This window comes from Sturnira hondurensis, unplaced genomic scaffold, assembly GCF_014824575.4.
Source record: "Sturnira hondurensis isolate 20B ecotype Veracruz unplaced genomic scaffold, ASM1482457v3 Scaffold0020237, whole genome shotgun sequence".
Lineage (NCBI taxonomy): Eukaryota > Metazoa > Chordata > Mammalia > Chiroptera > Phyllostomidae > Sturnira > Sturnira hondurensis.
In genome coordinates this window covers 6,640,531-6,665,211 of record NW_028092868.1, presented here as the reverse complement: position 1 = coordinate 6,665,211, position 24,681 = coordinate 6,640,531, and the positions used below count along the sequence as shown (strand labels likewise).

Sequence of the window (24,681 nt, the reverse complement as noted above, 5' to 3'; positions counted from 1 at the left end):
GAGTGCTGAGGCAGAAAGCTGAGTTGGGTCTCGGGAGGGTCTAACCACACCCTCCATGGTGATTCATGGAAGGTGTTGCTTTGCACTTTCCCACCAAAATGCTGTTGTAAGTGGTGGTTAGGTGATACGGTATTAAAATGCATTATTGCTCATGTGATTCACACAAAGTATGGGTTAGTTAGACATTCTGTGGGCAGAATTAAAGTCTTAATTAACCACCAGTTTTTAATTTTTCTCTGATCAGTGGCTGTCAGCCAAGGGTGGTCCTCCCTCTCTCCTCTAGGAACATTTGTCAATATCTCCAGACATTTAATTTGCTTGTCACCGTTGGGGGCAGAGGTGCTGGCGTCTAGTGGGTGGAGGCCACAGGTAATGCTAAACAACCTACGATACACACAGGACAACCCCCACCACACAGGATTATCCCGCCCAAAATGTCAATAGAGCCCATGTTGTGAAAGCTTGCTCTAGGGTTGCATTAAAAAATGACTGCTCCAAATAATTTAGATCACAACCTGCTTTGAAGATGGTGGCTTCTGTCCTCAGTGTTAGTACATGAACTGAATGACGTTGATTATGGGGCCTGCCTTCCTCGTCGGTGCCTTGGTTCTATAGAGAGCAGCTTGGTGTCCTATGTGCCCTGTTAGGTGCTGAGAAAGAGTGACGAACAGGACAGAGCAGGTCCCTGTCCCACCCACAGGCACGGAGAGAATGGGAGATGACAAATGTAGCCAGAAGGAACGTGCGGACGGTGGCCTGAGGCCGGAAAAGTCCTGCCACCTTCCAGGAGGAGAATTGATCTCTAGCAGGAAGCCAAATCCAGACCGGAAGGCCCACTCACAGGCTGTGGCAGTGGGTTTGCGTTTTGTTACAAGAGCTTAGGGATGCCTTTGAGGTTTTTGATGCAGGTCTTGGTGCTGAGGATTATGGGTAGCGTTCTCTATCAGCAAGTTCACTGGGCAGAGCAGACAGTGGGGTGGGTGCAGGAGACTGATGCCCCTGTTGGTGCCTGGACTGAGGGCAGCGGAGGTGGAGAGAGTAGACCATTCAGGCGCTATCTCAGAGGAAGGGTGAGTGAGCTTGCTGATTGCTCTAATGGGGTCGGGAGAGGAAGAAGGTGACACCCAGACTTCTTCAAATCTCGGCTGGATGGGGTGCTCCACTTGCTGAGATGTAGAACCTGGGAACAGCAAGCCTAGAGGGAGGGAGAGCTTTTTCCTCCTATCCTAAAATGTCTACGAAAATAGATAAGAGGACTTCATATCTTTCTGCCTATTTTTTTTTTAATACAAGGTTTTAGAGTCTGCTATGCTTGCTAAAATTTAAGCTCTTTCTCCTGATGACCTACCTCTTCCTTTCTGTTACCCTCAGAATAGGCTTTCCAGTGCGGCTCTGAGTTATCTGTACGTGGCCTTCTTGCACAATCACCAAGCATGTTCTGTCATTCGTCAGACACTTTCTGTGGTAGATATTTCCTCCACCTAAGGAAATCAGACAGTGGTGCGACTCAGCTTACAATGCAGACTTCTACTATTGAGTCTCTTGACCACTGAGACAGGGCTCATCTGACTTTACTACACTAAAATGTTTGGCAAATTGTATTTGTCTAATCGTCCCTTATTTCAGTTTATGCTGGTAGGAAACACTTTTCCTTATGCGTGAACTTGGCAGTCCTGGAGAGAACACAAGAAAATCAGCAGAGCCCGATGCCCACTCACTAAGTCGCCTAGTGGCCGTCAGGTGTTTCTTATCCCCTAGAGGACAGGCCACTCTGGTCACTTTCCCTGAGGACTTGTGACCAGAGGTGAAACTTTCATAAAGTCACATACTATATAGGCCCTTGAATCCCTTCTACAGCAAAGAAATGGAGAAAATGGCCCACAGTTGGAAAAAAAAACATAATTAAGTAGAAAAGTCAGCTTTCAAAATGCCTTTCAATTTTTAGAAGTTGGAACTGGGGGAGATTTGGCAGTTGAGGGAACTGTTATGATGGGTTGGCAAGTTGACCCTGACCCTGAGAGGCTGAGGAGAGAGACCCAAGGACATCTCAGCCGTCCATGGTGATGGGAGGGAGTGGCAGAGAGATCGGACCTCAGGGTATTCAGTAACTGATGGAGGAAGCTGAGATGTGTTCTCTGTTTTCATGACACGCAGAAGCCCATAAGGTGGGGACCACTATTATAACCATTGTACAGATAAGAAACTGCGGCACAGGGAAGTTCCGTACTTGTCAAAAGTCACACGGGGAATCGGTAGTGGAAGTGGGGATGAACTCCCGTGGTTTGTCTCAGGAGCCTGCAAAGGCCAAGCAGTCTCAGAATTGAGGCTGTCACGACTTATGGAAAAGGCACAGTTATGCCAAACCTTGTTGGTTTGTTTTTGTAGAATATTGACATTTTTAGGGTGCTTGCAGGATCGAGAAAGAATTCCGAATAAATAATAAAAAGAGCTGTCTCAAGGTGTATTTTGTTGCTGACTAAAAATTTAATATAAAGCTTTTTTGTTTTTACTTTTTATGTTGACACTGTTGTAGATTCCTGTGCAGTTGTAAAAAATAATACAGAGACGTCCCATATTCTCTTCCCCTCGTTCCCCCACAGGGGACGTCCTACGTAACTCCAAAACACAAGTGCCACAACTAGGAAATCTACAGGCTACAATCCAGCCACCTTATACAGATTTCAGCAGGTTTACATGCACCCGTGTGCGTGTCCGCGTGTACTTACTTCTGTGCAGGTTTATCACCTGCAGATTGTGGGGCCGCCACCACAGTCAAGACGCAGGGCAGTTCAGTCCCAAGGACCCCTCCTGTCTTCGTTACAGTCATACCCACTCACTTCCCTCCCCTCTTCCCTAACTCCTGGTAACTGCTANCTCCAATACACAAGTGCCACAACTAGGAAATTGACAGGCTACAATCCAACCACCTTATACAGATTTCAGCAGGTTTACATGCACCCGTGTGCGTGTCCGCGTGTACTTACTTCTGTGCAGGTTTATCACCTGCAGATTGTGGGGCCGCCACCACAGTCAAGACGCAGGACAGTTCAGTCCCAAGGACCCCTCCTGTCTTCGTTACAGTCATACCCACTCACTTCCCTCCCCTCTTCCCTAACTCCTGGTAACTGCTAATACGTTCTTCATCTATAGTTTTGTCATTGTAAGATTGCTTTGTAAATGGAATCATGCAGTATGTGACCTTTTGGAATTGACTTTTTTCCTTTAGCGCAATTCCCTGGAGATGCATCCAAGGGCCGTGTGTATCGGTAGTTCTAGGATAAGTGTTCCACGGTGAGAATGTGCCGTGGGTCGTGGAACCGTTCACCCACTGAAGGGCATCTGGGTAGTTTCCAGTTGGGGGCTATTAACAAATAAAGCTGCTATGAACACTGGTGCACAGATTTTTGTGTGAACTTGAGTTTTCATTTCTCTGAGATAAATGTCCAAGATTGCTAGATCCTACGGTTAAATGCATGCTTAGATTTGTAAGAAACTGCCCAACTGCTTTCCAGGGTGGCTATCCCATTCTACATTCCCACCAGCGATGTGTGGGTTGTCCAGTTTCTTTGCAGCCTTTCCAGCATTTGGTGTTATCATTCGTGTTTTGTTTTGGCCATTCGGATGGGTGCGTATCAGCAGCCCATTGCGGTTTCCATTTGCGCTGCCCTGATGGCGAACGATGTGGAACATCTTTTCACGGGCTCGTGGGCCCTCTGTGTATCCTTCCTCTTCAGTGACATGCCAGTCCATGTCTCTTGACCATTTTCTGATTGGATCGTTGTTTTCCTTCACTGTTGCGATGTGAGAGTTCTTTATTTTTCCTACGTGCTAGTCCTTGTCAGATACGTGGTTTGCCAATATTTTCTCCGAGTCTGTAGCTTGCCTTTGCATCCTCTTTGCAGAGTCTTCCGTAGAGCAAATTTTGAGGTGTGGCTTATCGGTTTTTCCATTTTGGGGGTCATGCTTTTGATATCAAGACTAAGAAAAAATAGGGTTTCAATTCCTACCTCTTCTAATGTGTGCAGTGCCTGGTGGTGGAGGAAGAGGTGGCCGTGAGGCAGGGCGGAGGTCAGAGTTTGGACTCTGGTGTGGGCCATGACAAGCTGTTTTTCAGGGGGTGGCCCCAGCCAGACCTGTCTCACGATGACTATAAGGTGATGATGGTGTGCCAATCAACGTACTTCCAGAATGTGAGTTTCCAGAACCATCCATGGTACCTCCTAACACCAGGCCTCTCGGCACTGGAGGTCCTCAGTCTGGGACCTTCTGCCCTGTCCTCGCCCCTCTCCCCCGTTGTCCGGCCATGTCCAGGCTGCCCTCCAGTGTCCACCCACGTGGCACTCTCTCCAAGGGCCTCCTCAGCCCTGCTGAGCCTGTGGGACAGACACTCCCTGCTGCGCAGTGTCCTCCTGAGCCGGGCAGGATGTGGCGCCACTTCCCCCGTCTCTGCCGCTGCAGAGGAGCACCTTCCCCACCACGTTCAGTGTGACAACTAAAAATGTCGCCAGACGTTGCCAGATGTTCCCCGAGGGACCAGCCTGCCGGGCTGAGAACCAAGGCTCCAGACCATCGGCTCCAGGAGAGGAGGGGCCGGGCCCATTTTTGTGCATGTTCTCCCCATCGTGCCCATCTCCTGGGTGCTCCCCTCATATCTGTGAAATAGGTGAGTGGACACACTGTACCTGCCACCTGATAGTTTCTGACCCAGCAGCCCTGGGAATAGCGCCCTGACGTCCAATGAACTGAGTGGGTCTAGTTGGGAACTTAGCCCTAGAAATGTGCAGAAGAGTACGGGTTCCCTCCTCCTTCACACCGCGCGCCCCCCTCACTGGCAGATCGAGGTAAGGATGTGTGAGTCTTGAGTTCCTGCCTGATTAACGCCTACACGCTCCCTCAGCACGGCCAAAGCAGAGCCCTCGCCACCTAGTGAGGAAACCTCCACCATTCACAGGGCTCCCGCGAACGCTGAACTCTCCTTCTGAGAAAAAGAGGGCACACAGCGGCCAGAAGGGGCTCTCCCGCAGGAGGTATTTTGGGGGTAACTTGGAGCGGTGTCATATTGGAGACCCAGGTTAACACTCACCTGCTAGGTGTCTTTTCCTCTGTTGCTGGGCCCTGCCCCCTTTTCATGAGGGAAGGGAGGAAAGTGGGCATTTGGGCTCAGTTTTGCTTCTTAAGTAATTAGTTCAGAAAGTTCCCAGGGAGTAAGTACAGTGGCTGTAAGACTAATTTAGGGTATATTTGTGCATTTTAGGTTTTTCTCTCTGCACCTGGAAGTACTGGTCTCTGAACCTGAATGATAAAGCTGGCTTTGCTTCAGAAAAAAGACTATAGGGGTGGGCGGGGAGGGGGAGACCAGGTAGTGGAGGTGGGGCACAGGCCCATAGGAGGCCATGACTGGTTGTGTCCCCTGGTCCCTACTGATGCACAGAGGATCCCCAGCATTAGGAGGCTGGGGCTTGGCTTCTTCCCGCGAGGAGAAGTTGCCTGGTGCGTGAACCGGGTATGAACAAACACCTGCCCCAATGCCCCACACAGGAAGCTTGGATAACACAGGCCTCCCCACCAGGCCATCCATGAGCCTGGTTTGATAAGGGGGCTGCTGGGGCAAAGCTTTCATTACTGCCCTGCCCAATGCGGCTTAGTTGGTTGGAGCATCGTCCCACGGACTGACAGTTTGCCGGTTCGATCCCCAGTGGGGTGTGTACAGATTGATATTTCTCTCTCACTTCGATGTTTCTCTCTCCCACCCTACCCCCTTTCTCTAAAAATAAAAATTAAAAAAAATTTTAATCTTTACTTACTGGTAATGCACACCCCTCCTTTGGGAAGCCACCAAAGGGAATCTGCCGGGTTCCTTCCTCTCCCGTGTGGAGGAGCCTGGGATTGAAAGCCCCAGGTAGAGCCACGGGGACAGTTGCTGTCAGGGCAGTTGTTGTTTTGACAAGAAGCAGTCTGTGCCTTCACACTGAAGGCTGGACTCTAAATTAAGGAAACTCAGTGGTGTCTTCGTGTGGCACCTTGGGGGGGGAACGGGAATGTGTGCCCGCCGGGGCGCCAGCCGGGCTTCTCGTCCTGGCACGGACGCTTCGGGCCAGACCCTGCCTTGTGGCAGGGAGCTGTCTGGTGCACCATGGGATGGCTAGCAGCAGCCCTGACCTCAACCCCCTGGATGCCTGCAGCACCTCTTCCCCGTAGGACAGCCAGAACGTCTGCAGACGTGGCCAGATGCCCCCCGCAGGGCCGCGGAGCCCCACTCCGAGGCGAAAACCGCTGCACTAGAGTAACAAACATTCCCTTCAATTCTCGGGCCTTGTAAAGCTGTGGTCACTTGTTTACTCCGAGTACTTGATGATTCAAGCACAGGGCCGAGAGGTAGAAAGAAGGCAGTCTTTCTTCACTTTTCCCCTGGTTGACCCTTTAAACTGCATCGCCAGGGGCAGCATGTCGGACCTACCGGCTACGAAAGTCCCTTTCGGGCATCTCTTCTCCTGGTACAAGCTGTACGGTTCGGGCAGGTGATGTGATTGCTGTGGACCTCCGGCTTCATCATCTGTCAAATGTGAATACTCGTGCTGGCTCCTTAAGTTGAGGGTTCAGCCACATGTCGGATACAAGAGCTCCAGGTACAGGGACTGGCATGTGGTGGACATTCAATGAATCATGGCCATTATTTGGGGGTACCTAAGACCGTATTCCACAAGTTTTAAGCAAGTTGGAATTTTTAAAGTTAGCAATAAAAATTGCTGCTCCCTAAAATAGTAATGAGATCAGTTAATGTCCACTGAACTACAGTTTATTTCATAAACATGACTGAGTTCCTACTGTATACCAGGTACTATGCTAAATGCAGGGACTTTTAAAAACATCAATAAACTGTAGTCCCTGACACTAAATATATGATATAGGCATAGTCGCATGAATGGTTGAAGTCATGTGCATCAAATATCAAAATAGAACTCTCCGCCACTTACTGAAAAAACTCAATACGACACGGGCTGTGGGTTGTAATGGGTGAAACGTTCATTTTCGTGTGGCTAAAAGGCTCTCACTGTACCGTTTCTGAACGCTTTCTGTTTTTCCAGTAACTGGTTCTTTTCATTCAAGCTTTTCGATCCCATGGTTGAAGCACTGTTTTGGGCTCTGTTGCCTGCTCTGTCCCTCCTGACTGCACATTTCGGCCGCTCTGAGTTCCCCCGGCTGTGTTTTTGTAAGCAGCAAAGGGCGGCCTGTTTTAAATGATTTGTTCATTGTCGAAATTTTGAAAAATACACAGACCCATATGAAGAAAAATAATCTATATCATATTCCTACCGTCAGGAATAAAAATATTTAGATAATATCCTGATATCCTCCTTTCTGGTCTTTTTGTGTGTGTGCGCCCGTGTATTGTTTGTACATAGTTAATCAGATCACAGCTCTCTTTTCTCAGTTAAGATATATGCAGAATATGTTACCACCTATCTTTATGATGTGGTGTTAGAGGGATGTTGTGAACTGACCCTGGTTGTTGGATGTCGTAGGTCATGGGCTCCCAGACGCGTTCCTGAGCTGAGGGTAAAGTGCAAACGATTCATTGAGAAAGGGCCCCCGGGTGACATGGTGAGAGATGGGGGCGAGTGGGTAGTGGAAAGGGGAGCAGCCATTCGAGGGGGGCTGTCGGGTGAAGTCCCACACCCAGTCTACCCCGGAGAGCTCTGCTGATCTGGGCTACCTCGGATGGAGAAGCTGGGTTCTTGTGCTCCCGGATTGGCAGTCCGTGGCTGCTGGCCCCAGGGACGTGGGGAGTGGTGTGTGTCAACTCCTAGCCACTTATAGCCCACTAAAAAAAAAATGGTCTTCAACCCCCAGCGGCACTTCTCTGAAGGTGACAGGTGCAAACTGTTAGCAACAAAGTGCAAAACCAGAGGAGAAGGGCACCAAGCTGGGGAAGGGTCACCCACAGCATCCCTTCCATTGGAAATTCAGGTTGCAGTGGTAATGGCTATTGCAGTTCTTTATTGCAAAAAATATTGCAATGATTTTGCTACTAGACATAACTCCACAGTGAACATTTTTAGACCCAAATCCTCTGGATTATTACCTTAGAGTTGATTGATAGAAGGGATATTACTGTTCTAACAGGTAAACACATTTTTAAGATTGTGTATACCAAAAATTGCCTTTGAGAAAGACTTTTATTAATTTACACTTCTAACACTCTTCATTTTTTACTAGCAACAATCTAGAGAGTATTCATCTTTCACCTGTGAACTGAAGACCCATCAACATCACTACTTCTAAGGAATCAGAAAAATCATGTTAATGGTCCAGCTTTGCGTATAGACTAGATAATATCTCAAATATGATTTTTGAACTGTACCCAAATGCTATTATAGACTGTGGGGGTGACTTTCCTCGCAAGTCCCCCCAGCCACCACAGATGAGAGTAAACATGACTGTGATATGATGTGATCTGCTTGGGGAGGAGAAGTGGCCAGTTTCTCAGGAGAAAAAGGCATTGAGCCCACTCCTCTAGGGACTTTTATTGGGTTGTAATACACAGGAATACAGGGTGGCAAAGATCAAACAGTAAATAACATTTCAAAGAAATCTGAGGGCTTAGTATGAGCCCCAGTCAGGAACAGAGTTTTAGGTTTTCCTGCTCGGACCCTTAACATATGAACGAAAGCACTCTTAGCAGAGCAGATTTCACAGGTTTATCAGGAAGTCTTTGTGATGCCAGATTTTCCCCCAGGACATGCTCTAGCAAGGCAAGAAGCTGCACCTCTCCCCAACAGGTATTCAGGCTTAAGGATTAGAGCCAGGAAGGGCTTCTCCCAGAGAACATGGGGACTCAGGCTATGTCAGAATAGCCAGGGGCGAGAGTCCATTGCTCTTTGTTGCAGCCCCCCCACCAGTCGTTCCATGAAGGCCTCCCAAGTGATCAAGTCTGGCTTAGGTTGCCCCCCCCCCCACCATGAGGGGTCTTACCCATCATTGACTTCCAACCAAGCTTTGGAGGCAGGGAGAGGAAACTGAGTCAGTGTTTGCTACCAGAGACAAGCTTTGTCTCCTGCGGCTCACATTCCAAAGGTCGTCCCTCGCCCTTAGCCACAAGGGGTTGAGATACAGTTCCTAGAACCAGGCAGAGCGGTCTGCAATAATAGACAAAAACAGTTTGTAATTTATTAAAGTGTTTATGAACTCCTGATAGTTTTTATCATGTATTTTTACAAGTACTGAAAATGTACTTAGTCATGAACTATTGAATACTTTTCACGTCTTAAAAAAGTTCTACCTGCTTTTAAAGATTGAGAACCACTCGTTAGTATCAGGAGGGTGCCCCGAGGGATCTCTTGGCTATTGATTAGGAAATCACCTGTTTCAACTGTTGCATCTTAAAGATTTGTCAATAAGGAAGCCTGTAGGACTTGATACCATAAATAAAACAGATTTAGTGGTTGAAAAACATATCTCAGCATCATTAACAGTTTTCTGGAACATAATCACCCCCCTCCCCCCCCATCATGATTCAATTCTTCCATTTTCTTACAGAGACATGAAGACACACTGGCATCATCTTACTCTGTGTCTCCTCAGTGTAAGGAGGCTGTAAAGGCGCAGGCAGGACTTGACCGAAATGGAAGTACCATTTGATTCATTTTTTAGCTTGATCCTTGAAACTTTCTAAGTAGCTGTTGGGAAAAAATCAGGGATTATTTCAGGTGTTGAGTACTGTGGCAGACAAGGGCGGGGGAGCCAACAATTACTAAGCACCCACGCTGAGTCAGATCCTGCGCTAGCTTCTGTCTGTCTTTCTGTTTGTGCTCGTGAAATTCCCATGGCCACCCTTGACATTTGATTTCTTATATTTGAAAAGAAAGCTGAGGTTGATAAAGATTGTGACTTGCCCTGGATCTCTTGGTTGGTCGAGAGTAGACCTGGGATTTGAACCTTTGGTTAATTAATTTTCCCTCACACTTGCAGGAAAACAGACTAAATGTCCCATAGGCTTGTATTTTAAGAGATATGCAACCAGCAAAGCCCTAGTTACCTTCTTCTTGCTCATTGCCTTCCCACTTTACCCCAAAAGAGATTTAATGGTGAATAATACATGGATGAGAGGCATTTGAATGTCAGTTAGAATATATTTAGCAAACTACGTGTCTCTGCATTGAGGGAAACTTTTAGACTTTGTGGCTGTACATTTCAGTGGGTGGGCCTTTCTTTCTTGAGTCGTCATCTTAGGTTTATTTTTGGTTAAATTAATTCACATCATAGATCAAGTTATACACTTTGAAGTTTGATAAAAATTGAAGAAGGAATTCCAAGAGGTCTCTCAGCCAGTCCCCGGTCACCTGAAGGAGCACGTTTCAAACCACCACGGCGGTCACTTCGGCCAGTTGGCACGTCCTGCTTCCCCTCTGAAGTTTGGAAGGTGCTGACTCATTCTGATAAGACTGTACACTTCCCAGGGCATCAAAATGCACTTTCGTTTTGCGCATTCATCTCACTTTCTGCCTTAAGGGAATGTGGCAGACGTTTGGAAAATGGAGGCGGGTTTGGGTGGAGGTATCTCAGGAGTGTTTGTGGAGGTCTGAGGGACCGGAGCCCTCTCGCCGTCACGGGTCTGTGTTTGAGGCTCAACCCCACCTGCTTGTGCGTTAACAACCCTGTCACTCTGCAGATCAGCCTTCTTCTCTGTGGGTCAACCCCCTGCAAGCCTCTAGAATGCCCCTTGCCAGACACCCTGAAGAGGTAGAGCTTGGCCTGCTGGTAAAGGTACTGGTGAGACCCATTTGCCTCGACTGTCGGCAGGTCCTTCTTAAGGCCACTTAGTCTCAACTTGCAGCCTAATACCTTTCCTTCACATGTATTTCTTTGGGAGGAAAAACTGTTCCCCCAAAACCCCAAAACAACAACTGTTGGAAGATGTCCTGATTCTCATATAATCTGATGTACTGTTTTTCTCTACCTGCTGTGGAAGGAATGGCTAGTACAAAGATAGAATAATAGGGGCTTTAGGTCCTAAGAATGAGGGTCCTGGAAACACAGAGACCAGGACATCAAAGCTTTCCCAGTGCTTGAGAAAATGTCATCTTTCTCTAAGCGGGGCAAGGGCTGGTTGTCATACCTTCCCCCCCCGCCGAGATACATCAGGGGACTCTCCTTGTCACACTGTGTGCCAGCTCATTTCAGACACTCGCATAGTTAGCATCCCACTCTTAGGATGAGACTCGCTGCCTTCCCACGAGGGTGATCTGTTTTGATCAGTCTAGCCCCACGTTAATGCCCAGCTCACTCCCCAGTCTTTTCATCATCCAGTGTGCCTCCCTGGGCTACAGGGCTGTGGGAGGCACACCGATTCATGGGTAAACAGCCTGGCTTTCATCACGCGAGTTTCAGTATTTGGATATAGTCCAGAGAGTGATGTAAACACATTTTGGGCTTTCCACATTAGCAATGCTCAGTATTCCCAGCGTCAACTTCAAGTTTTATTAGGAAAGCGTACTCAGATTGTGGTCTCTAAATACTGTCTCCCACTAGACAGAGCCCTCTGGGGAAGTGCCTGATTCCACCTGGGACAGGAAGTGTGGGGAATGAGTCTGCCGGACATACGGAAATTTCAGCCAAACTGAAAAGGCTCAGCTTAAACATCAGTGAGGACAATAAAATCTAAGTGGATCAAGGCCTTTAAAATATTTTTTAAAACATGAGCTTTCATGCTAACAAAACAAATAAAACCCCTATGATCAACTGTCAAGCATTAAAAAATGCTAGATAACCAACTTACTGTTGTGAGAACAATGTGGGGAATGACTCAAATGTTTGTCCTGCCTTTGCTATACAAATTGAACCGTGGGATAACCCAATAGTTGGTTATGGAGAATTTCTTTTTACAGAAGTGTTCCAGCCAGTGAAGAAGGAGAGTTGGAACTAGGATAGCACCATTGGGCAACCCCTAAGCCATGGTCACTCTTAAGCCATGACCTTGGGCAGCTGCTAAGGTCACACACACACACACGTGGCCACGGTCTCCTTCCAGCACCAGGTACAATGCCTTTCTTAAATACTCTCACAAAAAAGAAATTTGGGTCTGATCAGTCTTGAGAGCAGAGGTGACAAACTTCCTGCAAAAAGCCAAGCAGTAACTGAGTTTCTGGCTTTGCTGGTCAGATGGCCTCGAGGTCTCTGTCACAGCTGGGCGACTCTGTTCTTCCGCCTGTAGGAGCTTGAACACAGCTGTAGACAAATCAGAGAGCGTGGCCAGATCTGACTCAGGAGCGTGCATACCTCTGCCCCAGGCCCACCAATGTACAGGAAGCACAGAAGACAGCGTCACATGAACGCAATCAGCAAAACCCAGACCGTGGAAAACTCAATGGGACAAATGGCCTGGTTTCTTCAGCCAAGAAGTTCCAAGGAAAAAATTAAAAATAAAGGTACCAGGAGAAGACTTTTTAAATTAAAGACAAGAGACCTATCCATCAGTGTGTGGAGCTTATTTAGCTCCTGATTCAAGTAAACTATAAAAAAATACAAGAGAATCAGGGACATTTGAATACCAACTAGATATTTAACATAAAAAATTGATTTTTGAATGGGATAATGATATTGTGTATGTGTATATATAAAGACATATACACATATGTGTAATATATTCCATAGGTTTAGAGTATGTGTCAAAAATATTTTAAATTCTATGGTGTCTAGAATTTGCTTCAAAAGAATCTTTGATTTTAGAAGAAGTAGGCTAGACCATGAGTTGATAATTATTTTATTTGGATCCTGGGGGTTTATTTTATTTTTACCCGTATTTGAAATCATTCATGACATCATGACTTTCAATACATAATCAATAACATGTATCCCTTTAGACATTTTGTAGAGCATGAAAGGGATTTCCCATGAACTAGACACTTGGGTTGTCCTGCAACACGTGATCATCGGGCTAAGAGATGGAGCCAGAAGAGTCTTTCTGGTGTTTTTTTCCTCCCCAGACTGTTTACATCTTATTTGTTTTAGTAAACAGAGCCAACAACATATCTCATTAGTTCATATATTACATATAAAATATATTTTATTTTATTTTGGAAAAAAAATTTAGTAGGTTGAAACTCAGCTTCACCTTTTGTGGCCGGTTCTGCTAGCCTCCCGTTGTTCTGCATATTGGCGTTCTTTCGACGGATTAGCGTTCGTTCAGGGCAGGGGTCTGGCCACAGCGCTCCACAGCATGGGGAGGGGACTTCAGTGACGGCAACAGAAGCAGAGGGAGCTGTGGTTTGGGGGAAAGCTTGTGCCCAGCCCCTAGGGCTTGGCTGCTGTGCAGGATGTTTGCCTGAGCCCTGAGAACTCCATGTTACCAGAACTCCCATTCATTTTCATTTTTCCTGAGAACGACTCAAAATCTAGGTTGCATGTGGCATCTTCTAACTTTAAATTGCTTAAATACTTTTATAATGCCTTGTATTCTAAACCAAACATCTTGAGCAGCTGGATTAGTCCTGTGGGTCTAAAACCTCTGTTTTAACATGTACCAATGGTGGGTCCCCAAAGAAGACCCTGTGGGCACCAGGATTCTAAACTCCATGGCCCTGGGTTTCCGTGAGCTTTCAGTCAAGCAGGGAGGGGGGAAATGCTTGTAAAACAAAATGAGAGGTGCAGATAGGAAATGCTACGGAAATTCAGAGAAGGAAGGGAATAGCCCTATCAGGGACGATCAGGGAAAGCTTCCCATAGCCATGGAAAGAGCTGGGGGGAGCTCTGGTGTTTGGGAGGTGGAGGGTAAAGGAGAGAAGCAAAGCCTAGGTGAGGGCAAGACCAAGGACTAGCAACAGAAAATGCCACCCTGCAGGGAGAGGTCCAACCAGCAGCCCGCAGGCCACATGCAGCTCAGGTTGGTCATGAATGTGGCCCAACACAAAATCATAAATTTACTTAAAACCTTTTTTGTTTTTTTTGCTCGTCAGTTTTCATTAGTGTTTTTGTATTTACTCTATGGTCCAAGACAACTCTCCTTCCAGTGTGGTGCAGAGACACCAAAAGGTTGGACACCCCTGCAAGAGGAGAGTGGGTAGACTTCACAGACTGGTGTTTCCCAGGCCAAGAGAGTGTTCTGAACAATCAGGTGAAAACCTGCGGCCAACAGTTGAAAGTATGGCATTGACATTCAGCTGAGGCTTTGAGCTACAGGTTTGTGCATCTTGTCTGTGGAGCAGTGACAAATTGAGGTCCGGGAAAGGGCAGGGTGGGGAGTCTGCTAAGGGCGTGCCATTCTGCCTGCCATTGGCAAGTGGTACGTTTGTAAATATAGGGATGCGCTCTGCGCCTGGCATTCACGAAACTACCAGCAATTATTCACTACACTAAGATCTCACTTAAAGCTCCAAGTAGTGCCCAGTCACTTCAAACACTTTTTCTACACTGAGAAGGAAAGGTTTGGAGCAGGAGAAGCTAGAATTTTGTGGGGGGAAAGAAACCCACATTTGGAAGGACCCGCCTGTAATGATGGCTTTATTTATTTAGGTTTATGATCTTCCTCCATGATGGCTTCAGCTAGAATCTGTTTGGTTTTTTTTACTGAACAAATTATTCAAGAAATGGAAATACATTGATGCTATGCAGTACAATTGGGCAACATCTTTATTCTTTCTCTCTTATTTGAAAGTTTGGCATATAATTTCTTTTAAAAATAAGCAGGGTGTTACTCTGTTCTTCCTGTCCTGAGAATCCTCTTGTCTTCTAGAGACTATAAGTGTTTCAAAGCCTGGTAACACCAAGTTATTCCATGCAAAAGACTGTCTACGTGAACATGCATGTGCCTCTGTATTAGGAATTTTGTAGGCCTGGAGTAATTATGCACCAGTATCCACGCTCCTGGCTACGGGACTTTGGAGCGAAGTAAAAGCGTGGTCTTTGATGTGTACACAAGCCAGGTGAGTTCAGACGAGTGAGCATTTAGCCTAGGAAACCGAGTCCAAGAAGAAGCTGTGCCCAGAACATCAATCAAAACCAGCTCCGAGTCCAAGTCTCGCACAGCTCCTACACTGTCCCGATGCGCGATTATGAAACTGCACTCAGACAGCTCCCTCAAACTCCCCAAACCCAAGAAACCAAGGAAAATACCCGTGGCCGCCTTCCCCTGCTTCATAATGGAACTGTTCTTTCAGCTAAACTTCCTAACTGGGCAAAATTCTGCTAAATAAGGTGGCTGTTTATTCAGAAGATTGTCTTTGCTGGCTCTTAAGATATTGGAGCTGTTACATTTCTGTCTGTTTCTGATCCTCAATACCTGTTTTACCACCTTCTACCTAAATCTATAACATTGAGGTGAATCCGCCGTCAGCCATCAGAGACAAAACCAATTTGATGTCTTTTATGAGTGCAGATTAGAATATTCATTCAAGTACTTGCTAATCCTGGAGGAGTTCCTGTGCAGGCTTGAGGGTACAGGTGACACAACGTGCCGCAGGTGGGGGCCCGAGGGACTGTGATGCCAGGGCCAGTCCAGATCGATGAAGTTCTCGCCAGTCACCGGATCTGACCGCGTGTAACAAAGATGGTACAAATCATTTTAGACTTCTAATGGCTTTTTGGTATATTTCATTTTAAAGAATAGATTTCTCTCCAAAAAAAAAAAGAAAAGAAAAGAAAGAAGGAAGGGAAGGAAGGAAGATGGACACAATGTCTACTTTTTAGATAAAATGAGTGAAGCTTCCATGATCAGGATTTGGAGACTCTCCAAAGTCCAACAGGCTGAAAGAAACGCAAGGGATTATCAGGGTGTTATAGTCGGTCCCACGTGCCAAAGTCAAAATAGGCCACACTGGCCGTAGGAGAGGCCCCAGTAGGCATGCATGCAGTTCACTCACCTGTTCTAAATGTAGACGGGCTGCCTTTACACAATTCTTTTACTCTGAAGCTCCGGAGAAACTCTGAATGCTCTGTATCTTTTTAAGTGTGCTTGTTTCACAAAATGTAAAAAAAAAAATTGCAAGCTCACCTGGAATGCCTGTGGCCTGGTGGTTCACCTTGCGGCCCTGTGCATGGGGGTGTGGTGAGCGGGGACCTCTCACCACCAGCCCTCTGCCCACCCCAGCCAATGTCCCCTCCTTGGGAAGTGTTTGGTGTGAACAGTGGGGCTTGGGACTCAACACAAACGTTTTCCTAGTCACATCATCAATGTAATTCTGATGGCAGTGAAAAACAATTAGCATAAATAGGACATAGATAAGCCCTCAGGTTTAATTCCACATGTATTTATTGAACACCTACTACAATCTGGGGGTGACAGGAAATAAGTGCATAGACAGAAAGGTGAGGACACACCAAATGCCAGTTTTGCCTAATGCTGCCCCAGTGCCCTTTCTTTCTTCTTTTTTCTTTTAATCTCTACAGTCCTACTCACTTCATTTTCTATTACAGTTTACAGTCAGTATTACTCTGCATGAGTTTCAGATGTGTAGCAGGATGGCAAGAAAATCATGCACCTCACAGAGTCCTCTCCCCGCCCCGCTATTTCCTGGCCTCATGCATAGTCATTGCAGTATCACTGACCATATTTCCTCTGCGATAATTTACGTCTCTATGGCTGTTCTCTAACTACCGATTGGTACTTCTCCATCCCTTCATCCATTTCGTCCGGCCCTCCAGCCTCCCTCCCCTCTGGCAACCATCAGTCTGTCCTCTGTGTCTGTGAGTCTGTTTGCGTTTACTTTGTTCTTTAGATTCCACGTGTTGGTGAAAGCACGTGGTGTGTGTCTTTCTCTGTCTGACTTATTTCACTTAGCGTAATATCCTCTAGATGAGTGATTTTCAACCTTTTCCATCTCACGGCACGTGCTAATTACCAAAATCCTACAGTGCACCAAAAAAATACAGTTTTTGCCGATGACCCAAGAAAAAGGTATAATTTTGATGGAGTCACACTGGATGGCTAGTGCTGTGTTGGCTGTTGCCACTTTTCTTGACAGTCTAAGGGAAAAGAGGTCAGTGCCCCTGACTAAGAAGTCAGATATTGAATGTGTTAAGAATTCTTGTGGCACACGGGTTAAAAATCGCTGCTCTAGGTCCACCTGTGCTGTTGAAAAAGTAAGATTTCCTTCTCTTTTATGGCCGAGTAGTATTCCATTGTGTTTGTGTACCACAACTTCTTTATCCACTCGTCTGCTGACGGGCCCGGTGCCGTTTCTTTTCCCTGGAGCACATTGACCTATTCCCCCTGGCACCCAGCCCCGAAGATCCCCAGGTTCCTGTTCTCTGCAGACACTCCCAGCCTCGCCTGTGGGAGATGTGCTTAGCAGGAGCTCCATCCAGAAGGGAGGAACCCAGTAGCCGTATCACGAATTCTGCTTCTGTTTTACTGCTGCCACTTTGGGTTCTTATTAAATGGAAATATTTGCTATTTCATAAACACATGTACATTTCCAAGAGAGCTCAAGGATGAAAGCACATTTTTGAAAAAACACTGCAAATTGGCCCTGGCTGGTGTAGCTCAGTGGATTGAGCACGAACCTGCAACCCAAACAACCGCGGTTCGATTCCCAGTCAGGGCACATGCCAGGGTTGCAGGCCAGTTCCCAGCAGGGGACACATGAGAGGCAACCACACACTGATATGTCTCTCCCTCTCTCCTTCGCTTCCCCTCTAAAGATAAATAAATAAAATCAGAAATTAATTAATTAATTAATTAATTAACTAGGGGGAAAAAACCCACTGTAATCCTAATTGAGCGTATCAGGGTAAACAGTGCCATCCTCACAATTGATAAATTTACCATTTTCTGCCCTATCATAGATTTAAGGGTGTCACTTAAATGTATTGTGATTAACGATTCTTTAAGAAAGGAATATGTTCATGCGAAAAAGCCAAGTATATGGTGCATAGTTATAAAATCATTGTAGCAACATGAGCGGTTGCTCCCTTAGGATGAAGTCTAGGAGCCACACCAGGCTCTCAGACCTTCAGGGTCCGGCCCCTCCTCCTTTTCACCTCGTCCGGGTTCCTTACGTCACAGCCACCCAACCTCTAACCCCAGGCCTGTTCCCACCTCAGGGGCTCTGCCCTGCTGTCCATCTGCCTGCCCTTCCAAACCCTGCCCAGCACGTTGCTGGGTCTGCTTCTCATCCTCGTGCTCTCCCCGTGTTGCTCCCCCAGCAGAGGTGGCTTCCCCAACCACAGCCCCGTCTCGTAGTGCCCCGCACCAGCCTGTCACCCGCTGGCATCGCTCTTTCGTTGTCCTGGCCCTGGTCCCCCTCCTGGTTTGCTCAGTGTTTTCTGCGTCCCTCTGGAATGGAAACTGCAGGTGGCCAGGGGTCTGGCCGCCTTTGCTGCAGTTGAATGCCCAGCCCTTAGACAAGGGCCTGGCACACAGTAGGCCCTCAGTAAGTGTTGGTTTAATTGAGTGAGTGGCGGTTTTGAGTAACCAATAACAATTAGGATAGTGTCTGGCATGTCAGTGGGACTTACAAAGTGGAAGTTCCCTTCCTCTCCCTCCTCGTCCCCCTAACAACATACGGTCAAAATCAATTTAATCTACATTGTTCTGTCTTCAGCATGTTAAGACGGCGTTCAGTTATGTGGCATGTACAGTAAATCGTACCTGGCCGAGTGACAAGTAGACCCCAAAGTGTCCATTTAAATGAGAGTGTCAATGTTCTGTTTCATCTGACTTCCAGGGTGGCCTTACCAGCAGGAACCATGTCTTGGTGTTTCCCCTTCGTGCTCGTGGTCACAGTGACTTTGCCCTCCGTGTGCCTCCAGTTCAACCCTCAGCCTCTGGAGGAACTAGGCTCCGACATAGGAATTCAGGTTTTCAGCCAGATCGCCAAAGCCCGGCCTCAGGAGAACATCGTGGTGTCCCCGCACGGGATCGCCTCCGTCCTGGGAATGCTGCAGCTGGGGGCTGATGGCCGAACAAAGGCCCAGCTCACTGCGGTGATGAGATACGGCGTGAAAGGTACGTGCGCTGCCGCTGGGCTCTGGGTGCAGGGCCTGGCAGGGGGCCTGGGTCAGCGGGTTCCTTGCCGGGTCTTCTCTCGAAGCCCCAGAGGCAAGTGGAACAGCCAGGTGGGTTTTCCCTGGTGCCATCTGGGGCTTAGGCCAAGTCCACTCTCAAGCACAGATGAGGCTGGCAGGTAGGGGAGCCAGGTCCTGGCCTCTGCTCTGTGGGGCTTTGGGTCAACCCCGCATCTCCTGGTTTTCTCAACCATGAAAAGAAAACTGCCTGGCACCCCACCTCCGTGGCCTGCAGGGCTAATAAACATGCTTTATGGCTCTGAGCGCACTTTTAAAAATGTCACCTGGGCAGGTGAGTGAGTGTGGCCATGGAGGGCAGCGTGAGAAAGCCCTGGGGTCATGGGACTGTCCTGCATCTGGACTGAGGTGATGGACACATGATCTGCCTGGGACATAAAATTACACAAAGCCACGCACACAGGGTGCAAGTGTGAGTGAGCTCTGTGGACGGTCCCAAGGGCAGTTTCCTGGCTGTGGCACTGTACTGTGGTCATACACAATGTCACCGATGGGAGAATCCGGGTGACGGGTGCATGGGACCACTCAGTACGCTGTTATGCAACTTCCTGTGAGGCTATGATTATTCCAAAATAAAAGCTACAAAAAAATTTTTTTAAGTCAAGTGGAAAAGACTTAGTTTTCTTAAAGGAAAACCCTGTTTTTAATGACCTATTTCAACCTAACTGAAGGGCGTCTGTGTCCCAGCACTGGGGTTCTGCTTTGGCTCAGGTGTTCCCCCCCAAGAGTTACCGTCCACCCGCCCCTTCCACACTGCAGTCGACTCGGGGGCAGGGCTGGCTGCGGGGCCTGCAGGGCTTTGTGCCCTTGAGCCAGCCCCCTCTCACGTCTAGGTCTCAGTCATTTTATTGGGAAATGATGGAGTTTTCCTATCCATGTTCCTCCACCTCTGCTGGCCATGACATTCTAGGATTCTTGACTTGCGTTGACACCTTCAGCTGGAGATGAAGACGAGGGAGGTGGGAGCTCGCGTGCCGCAGGCCCTGTGGCTGGTCATCTCGGAGCTGCAGCACCCAGTGCCTGACCGCCCTGTGCTAGTGACACGGCATTCAAGTTTGCCCACGTCTGCAGTTTGCGGACTGGAAAGACTTAAATGCCTGCAACTCACTGTTCCACCCCTTGGTCGGAATTTCAGAGACTTTTGGGGATCTATCACTTCACAGGGAATCACTTCTACCACAGAGGGTCTTTCCTGGGGCCATCCTTCAGCCAATCCAGTTCCAGAAGAGCCACTGGATTTTTGTCCTTTGCTGTAACACTGAGCCAACCTCACTCCAAGCAGTGTTTCTGAGCTCTGGATGCGATTGGCCTGTCAGCAGTGCCCCCACCCATGCCCCACCCCTTTCTCCTCCCTTACTGCTCTGACTTTGGTCCACGTGACACACTGACCTGAGGGAGCCTGGGTGGTACTTCCAGCCCAGCCTCTGAGAATTCACAGTATGATGCTCTCGTTGAGGATGGAGGCGGGACAGTGAGGGGCAGAGGAGGGCAGATCTGCTCTGATCTTTTCCCGGCAGGAGACCGGGGAGCGTGGAGGAGGCCACGGGGCTGAGAGGCGCAGGCCTGGAACTTGGCCTCTGAAGGGTGCTGTCCCTAAATTATAAAATGGACCTGCCCCCTCCTACTGGGCCTGCCCCACAGAACAGCGAGAGGGGTGCAGCCGTCAGAGACCCAACAAAGGCCTCCGGAGCCGGGAGTCTTTACCCTGCCCTCCTTTAAAGGGTCTGAAAAAGAAACCTTCTCAAGGACAGGGTGACTCTGCAGAAGACCACCAAGGTCACGCTGCAGGGCATTTCAGGACAGTGTCATTTTGTAAAGCGAGTAAGAAGAATCTGTAACAAGCTCTTTATATAAACACATGTCGTCCTTGTAACTTATTTCCCTCTTTCCCATGCTCTGAAACCAAATGAAGCGTGCGCGAATCGCTCATGGAAAATAAATCTCACATTGCCATAAAATTAATCCCCGTACTTTTTGAGCTTGATATTAAGTAAAAACCACATTGTTCTCGGATGGTGGCACATGGCCATTTTTTATAGTCTTTCGAACGCTTATTTTATTCATTTTTATTTCCAAACTAGAAAAAGAGAATCACAGTGCTAAATCTTTGGCAGGAAAGGAGAGAGCAGTCAGGATGGTTAAGTGAGAAGGAGAGTGGTTTGGGAAGATTCCTTTCATGTCGCCCTTCGAGGCTCCGTAATTGAGGAGCTTGCCTGTCTTCCTGTGGATCTGGTACCAATAAGGCCCTCCAGGAGGACGAAGGCCACCTGGGGAAGGTGCAGAGAATGCCTTGAATGTGCCTGACTTGATGCTCAAAGAAAAACAGATTTTTAAGACCTAGTAATAGTTGTACTTTATTTCTCCCTTCCTTAATTAACATAAGGACACTGAGAAAGCCCAAAACATAATCTCTTACTACTCACATTGTCTTATTTAGACTGTTGTTATTTGCCCTAAGATAGGAGATAGCTTGAAAAATAACTTTTGGGAATTCTCATGGAACTATTGCCACATTTCCTCACTCGCCCCTAGGAGTTGGTAAAACACTGAAGAAGATCAATAAGGCCATCGTCTCCAAGAAGAACAAAGATACCGTGACAGTGGCTAACGCGATGTTTGTGAAGAACGGCTCTAAGATCGAAATGCCCTTCGTCACCAGGAACAAAGACGTGTTTCAGTGCGAAGTCCGGAACGTGAACTTCAAGGATCCAACCTCCGCCTGCGATGCCATCAACGCATGGGTTAAAAACGAAACCAGGGGTGAGTGGTCACGGTTCCCTGGGCAGTCATTTTGTATGACTTCACACTTTGTGAAGGAACGTGTGAGCTGGACCCTAAGATTCTGACTCGTGCCTGCAGGTCCACTGGGCCCTCTGCTGTGAAAGGCCAGGGCCCCGCTGACCCCTCTGTCGTCTCCTTTTGACCCGGCCCCTCAACCTCTGTCTGCCTTCCTTCTCTTTTTATGACTCCTCTCACGTCCCCTGGGGGGTTTTCTCACTGCATCTCATTCCCGGAGCCCTTGCCCACCGGCCCTTGTCTGTTTTGAAATTGTTGTTGCTTATTCCTTCCTGCTTTGGTATCTGTTGTCTCCTTTGCCTGGAATGTCCTTATCGGCCTTTAAGATTCGGGACTGATCTCTCTCGCCTTCCCTGCCTCTTGCTTCGGTCCTCTCAGGAAGTAGGTGCCCCTTTCTGGTCATGGTGGGCGTATGACTGTGCCCCGTCTCTGCCCCTTCATGATAGTGTTTGCCAACCCTGCACGATGATTACTTGTTCACCTGCGTCTGTTCCCCCGTGAAACTGAGCTGATGTCTCAGCATTTCACACCTGTTAATTTGTAAACTGCAGGCCTGGGTGAAACCATCCAGGAGGAGAGGTAGTCCAGAACGACAGAGGAAAGTGAAGTCTCCAAATGTAGATTTGGGAACTGTTTATCAGAGAAGGGAGGGTTGACGACACAGGAGAAGAAGCCAAAGAGACTCAGCGGGGAGAAGCTTGAGGACAAAACTTGGGGGAACTCCGGCTCTCAGGTCATGTTGCTTAAAACGTGGTTCCTGATGCACCGCGTGAGAGTTACTTGGGGCGTATGTTTGCAATACAGACCACTAGGCCCAACCCGCTCAGTCAGACTCTCCAAGGGCAGGGCCTGACCTTCTGCCTTAAAACTGGTTCTTCCTTCCTCTACCTCTACCAGCCATCACCAGACTTATGTGAACATTTGGTCACCTTTCAAGGGACTAGTGAGGAGATAGATGAGGAATGCTCTGGAGGGTGGACGGGGGCCAGGCTGGTTTGGGGAAATCCATGGCGTCCCTTCTCGACAGGGTCCTGGACAGTGCAATAGGGAAACCATCAGGAGACCAACCAACATAAAGGGTTTAGAGGTGTTTCTGAGCCTGTGGTTCGAAGAACAGTGCTAGGATGCTGAGGGCATGAGCTGCTAGATGGCCGCCTGACCGCGGCATGAACTCCCAGCCCCCTAATGTACTGTGTCATGTTAAATCACGTGAGCGTACCACTCACCAGTTTTCAAAGCACTTGAATGCACATCCTCTCCATCAACCACTTAATGCACTGCTTCTCTGGGGAACTGAGAGCGATGAGACCCAAGCAGCGCTTTTCAAGCCCATAGACCCAACTCCCTCTTCTTAAACAAATATTTGTAATACTTTCTCTACTGTCCTGAGGTGAAGTATATACCTAATATAACCATCACACAACAGACACAAAACTTTACAGGTGAATGTGTGTAATGTCAAACTGTAATACAAGGAACAACAAAAGCCACTTATGTATGTAGTTTAACAGGTAAACCCAGGGGCACAGACCAGGGCAAGTATGAGGTACCCATGGCACGAAAACCACACGTTGCATTGCCATTGTTGATGCAATGTTTTTCTGAAATGGTGCAACACTCTCAGTAAATTTCCAGGTAAAGTCAGTCTAGTCCCTGTTCAATTTGCATGGTAGTCACACTATTGGCAAATTCAATGCACAGTAAAGGTGTGCCCCCCAAAAGATACATGTGTTTACATGAAAAAGAGGAAGGCTCTGGGCTCAGATAATGGTAAACAGATGTGTCACCAATGTGACTGTCCATCAGGGTGTTTGAAAGTTACGCAGGAAGGGGACAATTCTTCATTGTTTCAGGACTGTTTTGGAGTATTCAGGACATGCCCCATCTCTGGCTACTGCCCATTTAACCAGAAATGTTCCCACAAATTTCCAGACTGCTCGTTGGGATGATCTGCCCCTCTGAGAAGTAATTGCCTACATGCCAGGTCTCAGAAGGACTCTGGAGATTGAACAGTCCACGTGCAAAGACCACTGAGTTGGTTTTGTACAGGTGGCACCTGCCCTGCAGAGAGTGAGAGAACCAACACGGGGCGGGCCCTTTCCAGTGCTGGGGACACGCCCCGTGGGGCTGCCCTCCTCACCCCTCTGCAGCCTCACCTTCTCTCTTACCACCACCCCCCCACTTGTGTATCGTGCCCCTTGTTAATATCCATTCACTGTCACACGGCTCCACGAATAACAGCATAGTTAAAAGCGTTAAGTTCTGAGTTTGCATCTCAGATCTGCCCTTCACTGGCTGTGTAACCTTCCGTAAGTTATTTGACCTCCCCGTGCCTCAGCGTCCTCATCTGTAAAGTGGAGACATCTCAGTGATACTACCAGAATAGTTATAACAACATCGAGGTTGTTATGAGGATACACATAATACATGTACAGCATTTATGGAAGTGCCCGGCACTTAGCAAATGTTCACGTGTGAGCTATTTTTATAGCCATTAGCTCAAGTAATTTAGCTTCCTCAAGGTACCCATCTGTCCCTGACCTTGCCGACCGGATCAGACGACCCTTGTTTGCACTCATGTCCTTGAGTATTTCCACTTGAAGGTAGTCGTTACAACTTCAGCTTTACTCTTTTCCAAGTTCAGTTACATCGGCCTCCACCTCGCAGATCCACAGCTCTTTGAGGTCAGAGTTCCTTTTTTTTTGTTTCGTTTTCTCATCTAAGAGAGTAGGTGGCACCTGATGGCACCTGGTAGGTAGGCATGTAAGGCTGGATGGGGAAGGGGGTGGGGAGTGTGTGTGTGGACGTGCGGGTGGATGGTGGGTGTGAGTTTACGGCAGTTACCGGAGGCAGGTGCCCCGCATGGCT

At 47.8% G+C, this 24,681-nt stretch overlaps 1 protein-coding gene and 1 long non-coding RNA gene across 2 annotated transcripts in view; one reads left to right on the top strand and one right to left on the bottom strand.

Annotated features, from left to right (window-relative positions):
- Positions 1-24,681, top strand: part of SERPINE2 (serpin family E member 2) — a 56,887-nt gene that overhangs the window by 14,748 nt on the left and 17,458 nt on the right. Inside the window, exons 2-3 of the mRNA XM_037029228.1 lie at positions 18,660-18,940; positions 21,550-21,777. Of these exons, the coding sequence (XP_036885123.1) occupies positions 18,682-18,940; positions 21,550-21,777 (487 nt within the window). The 5' untranslated portion in view covers positions 18,660-18,681. The remainder of the gene's footprint in view (positions 1-18,659; positions 18,941-21,549; positions 21,778-24,681) is intronic.
- Positions 3,419-17,047, bottom strand: LOC118975351 (uncharacterized). The gene is made up of 3 exons (XR_005064037.1): positions 16,944-17,047; positions 14,397-14,401; positions 3,419-3,428 (listed from the first exon to the last, which is right to left on the bottom strand). It is a non-coding gene; the product is annotated as an uncharacterized LOC118975351 (long non-coding RNA).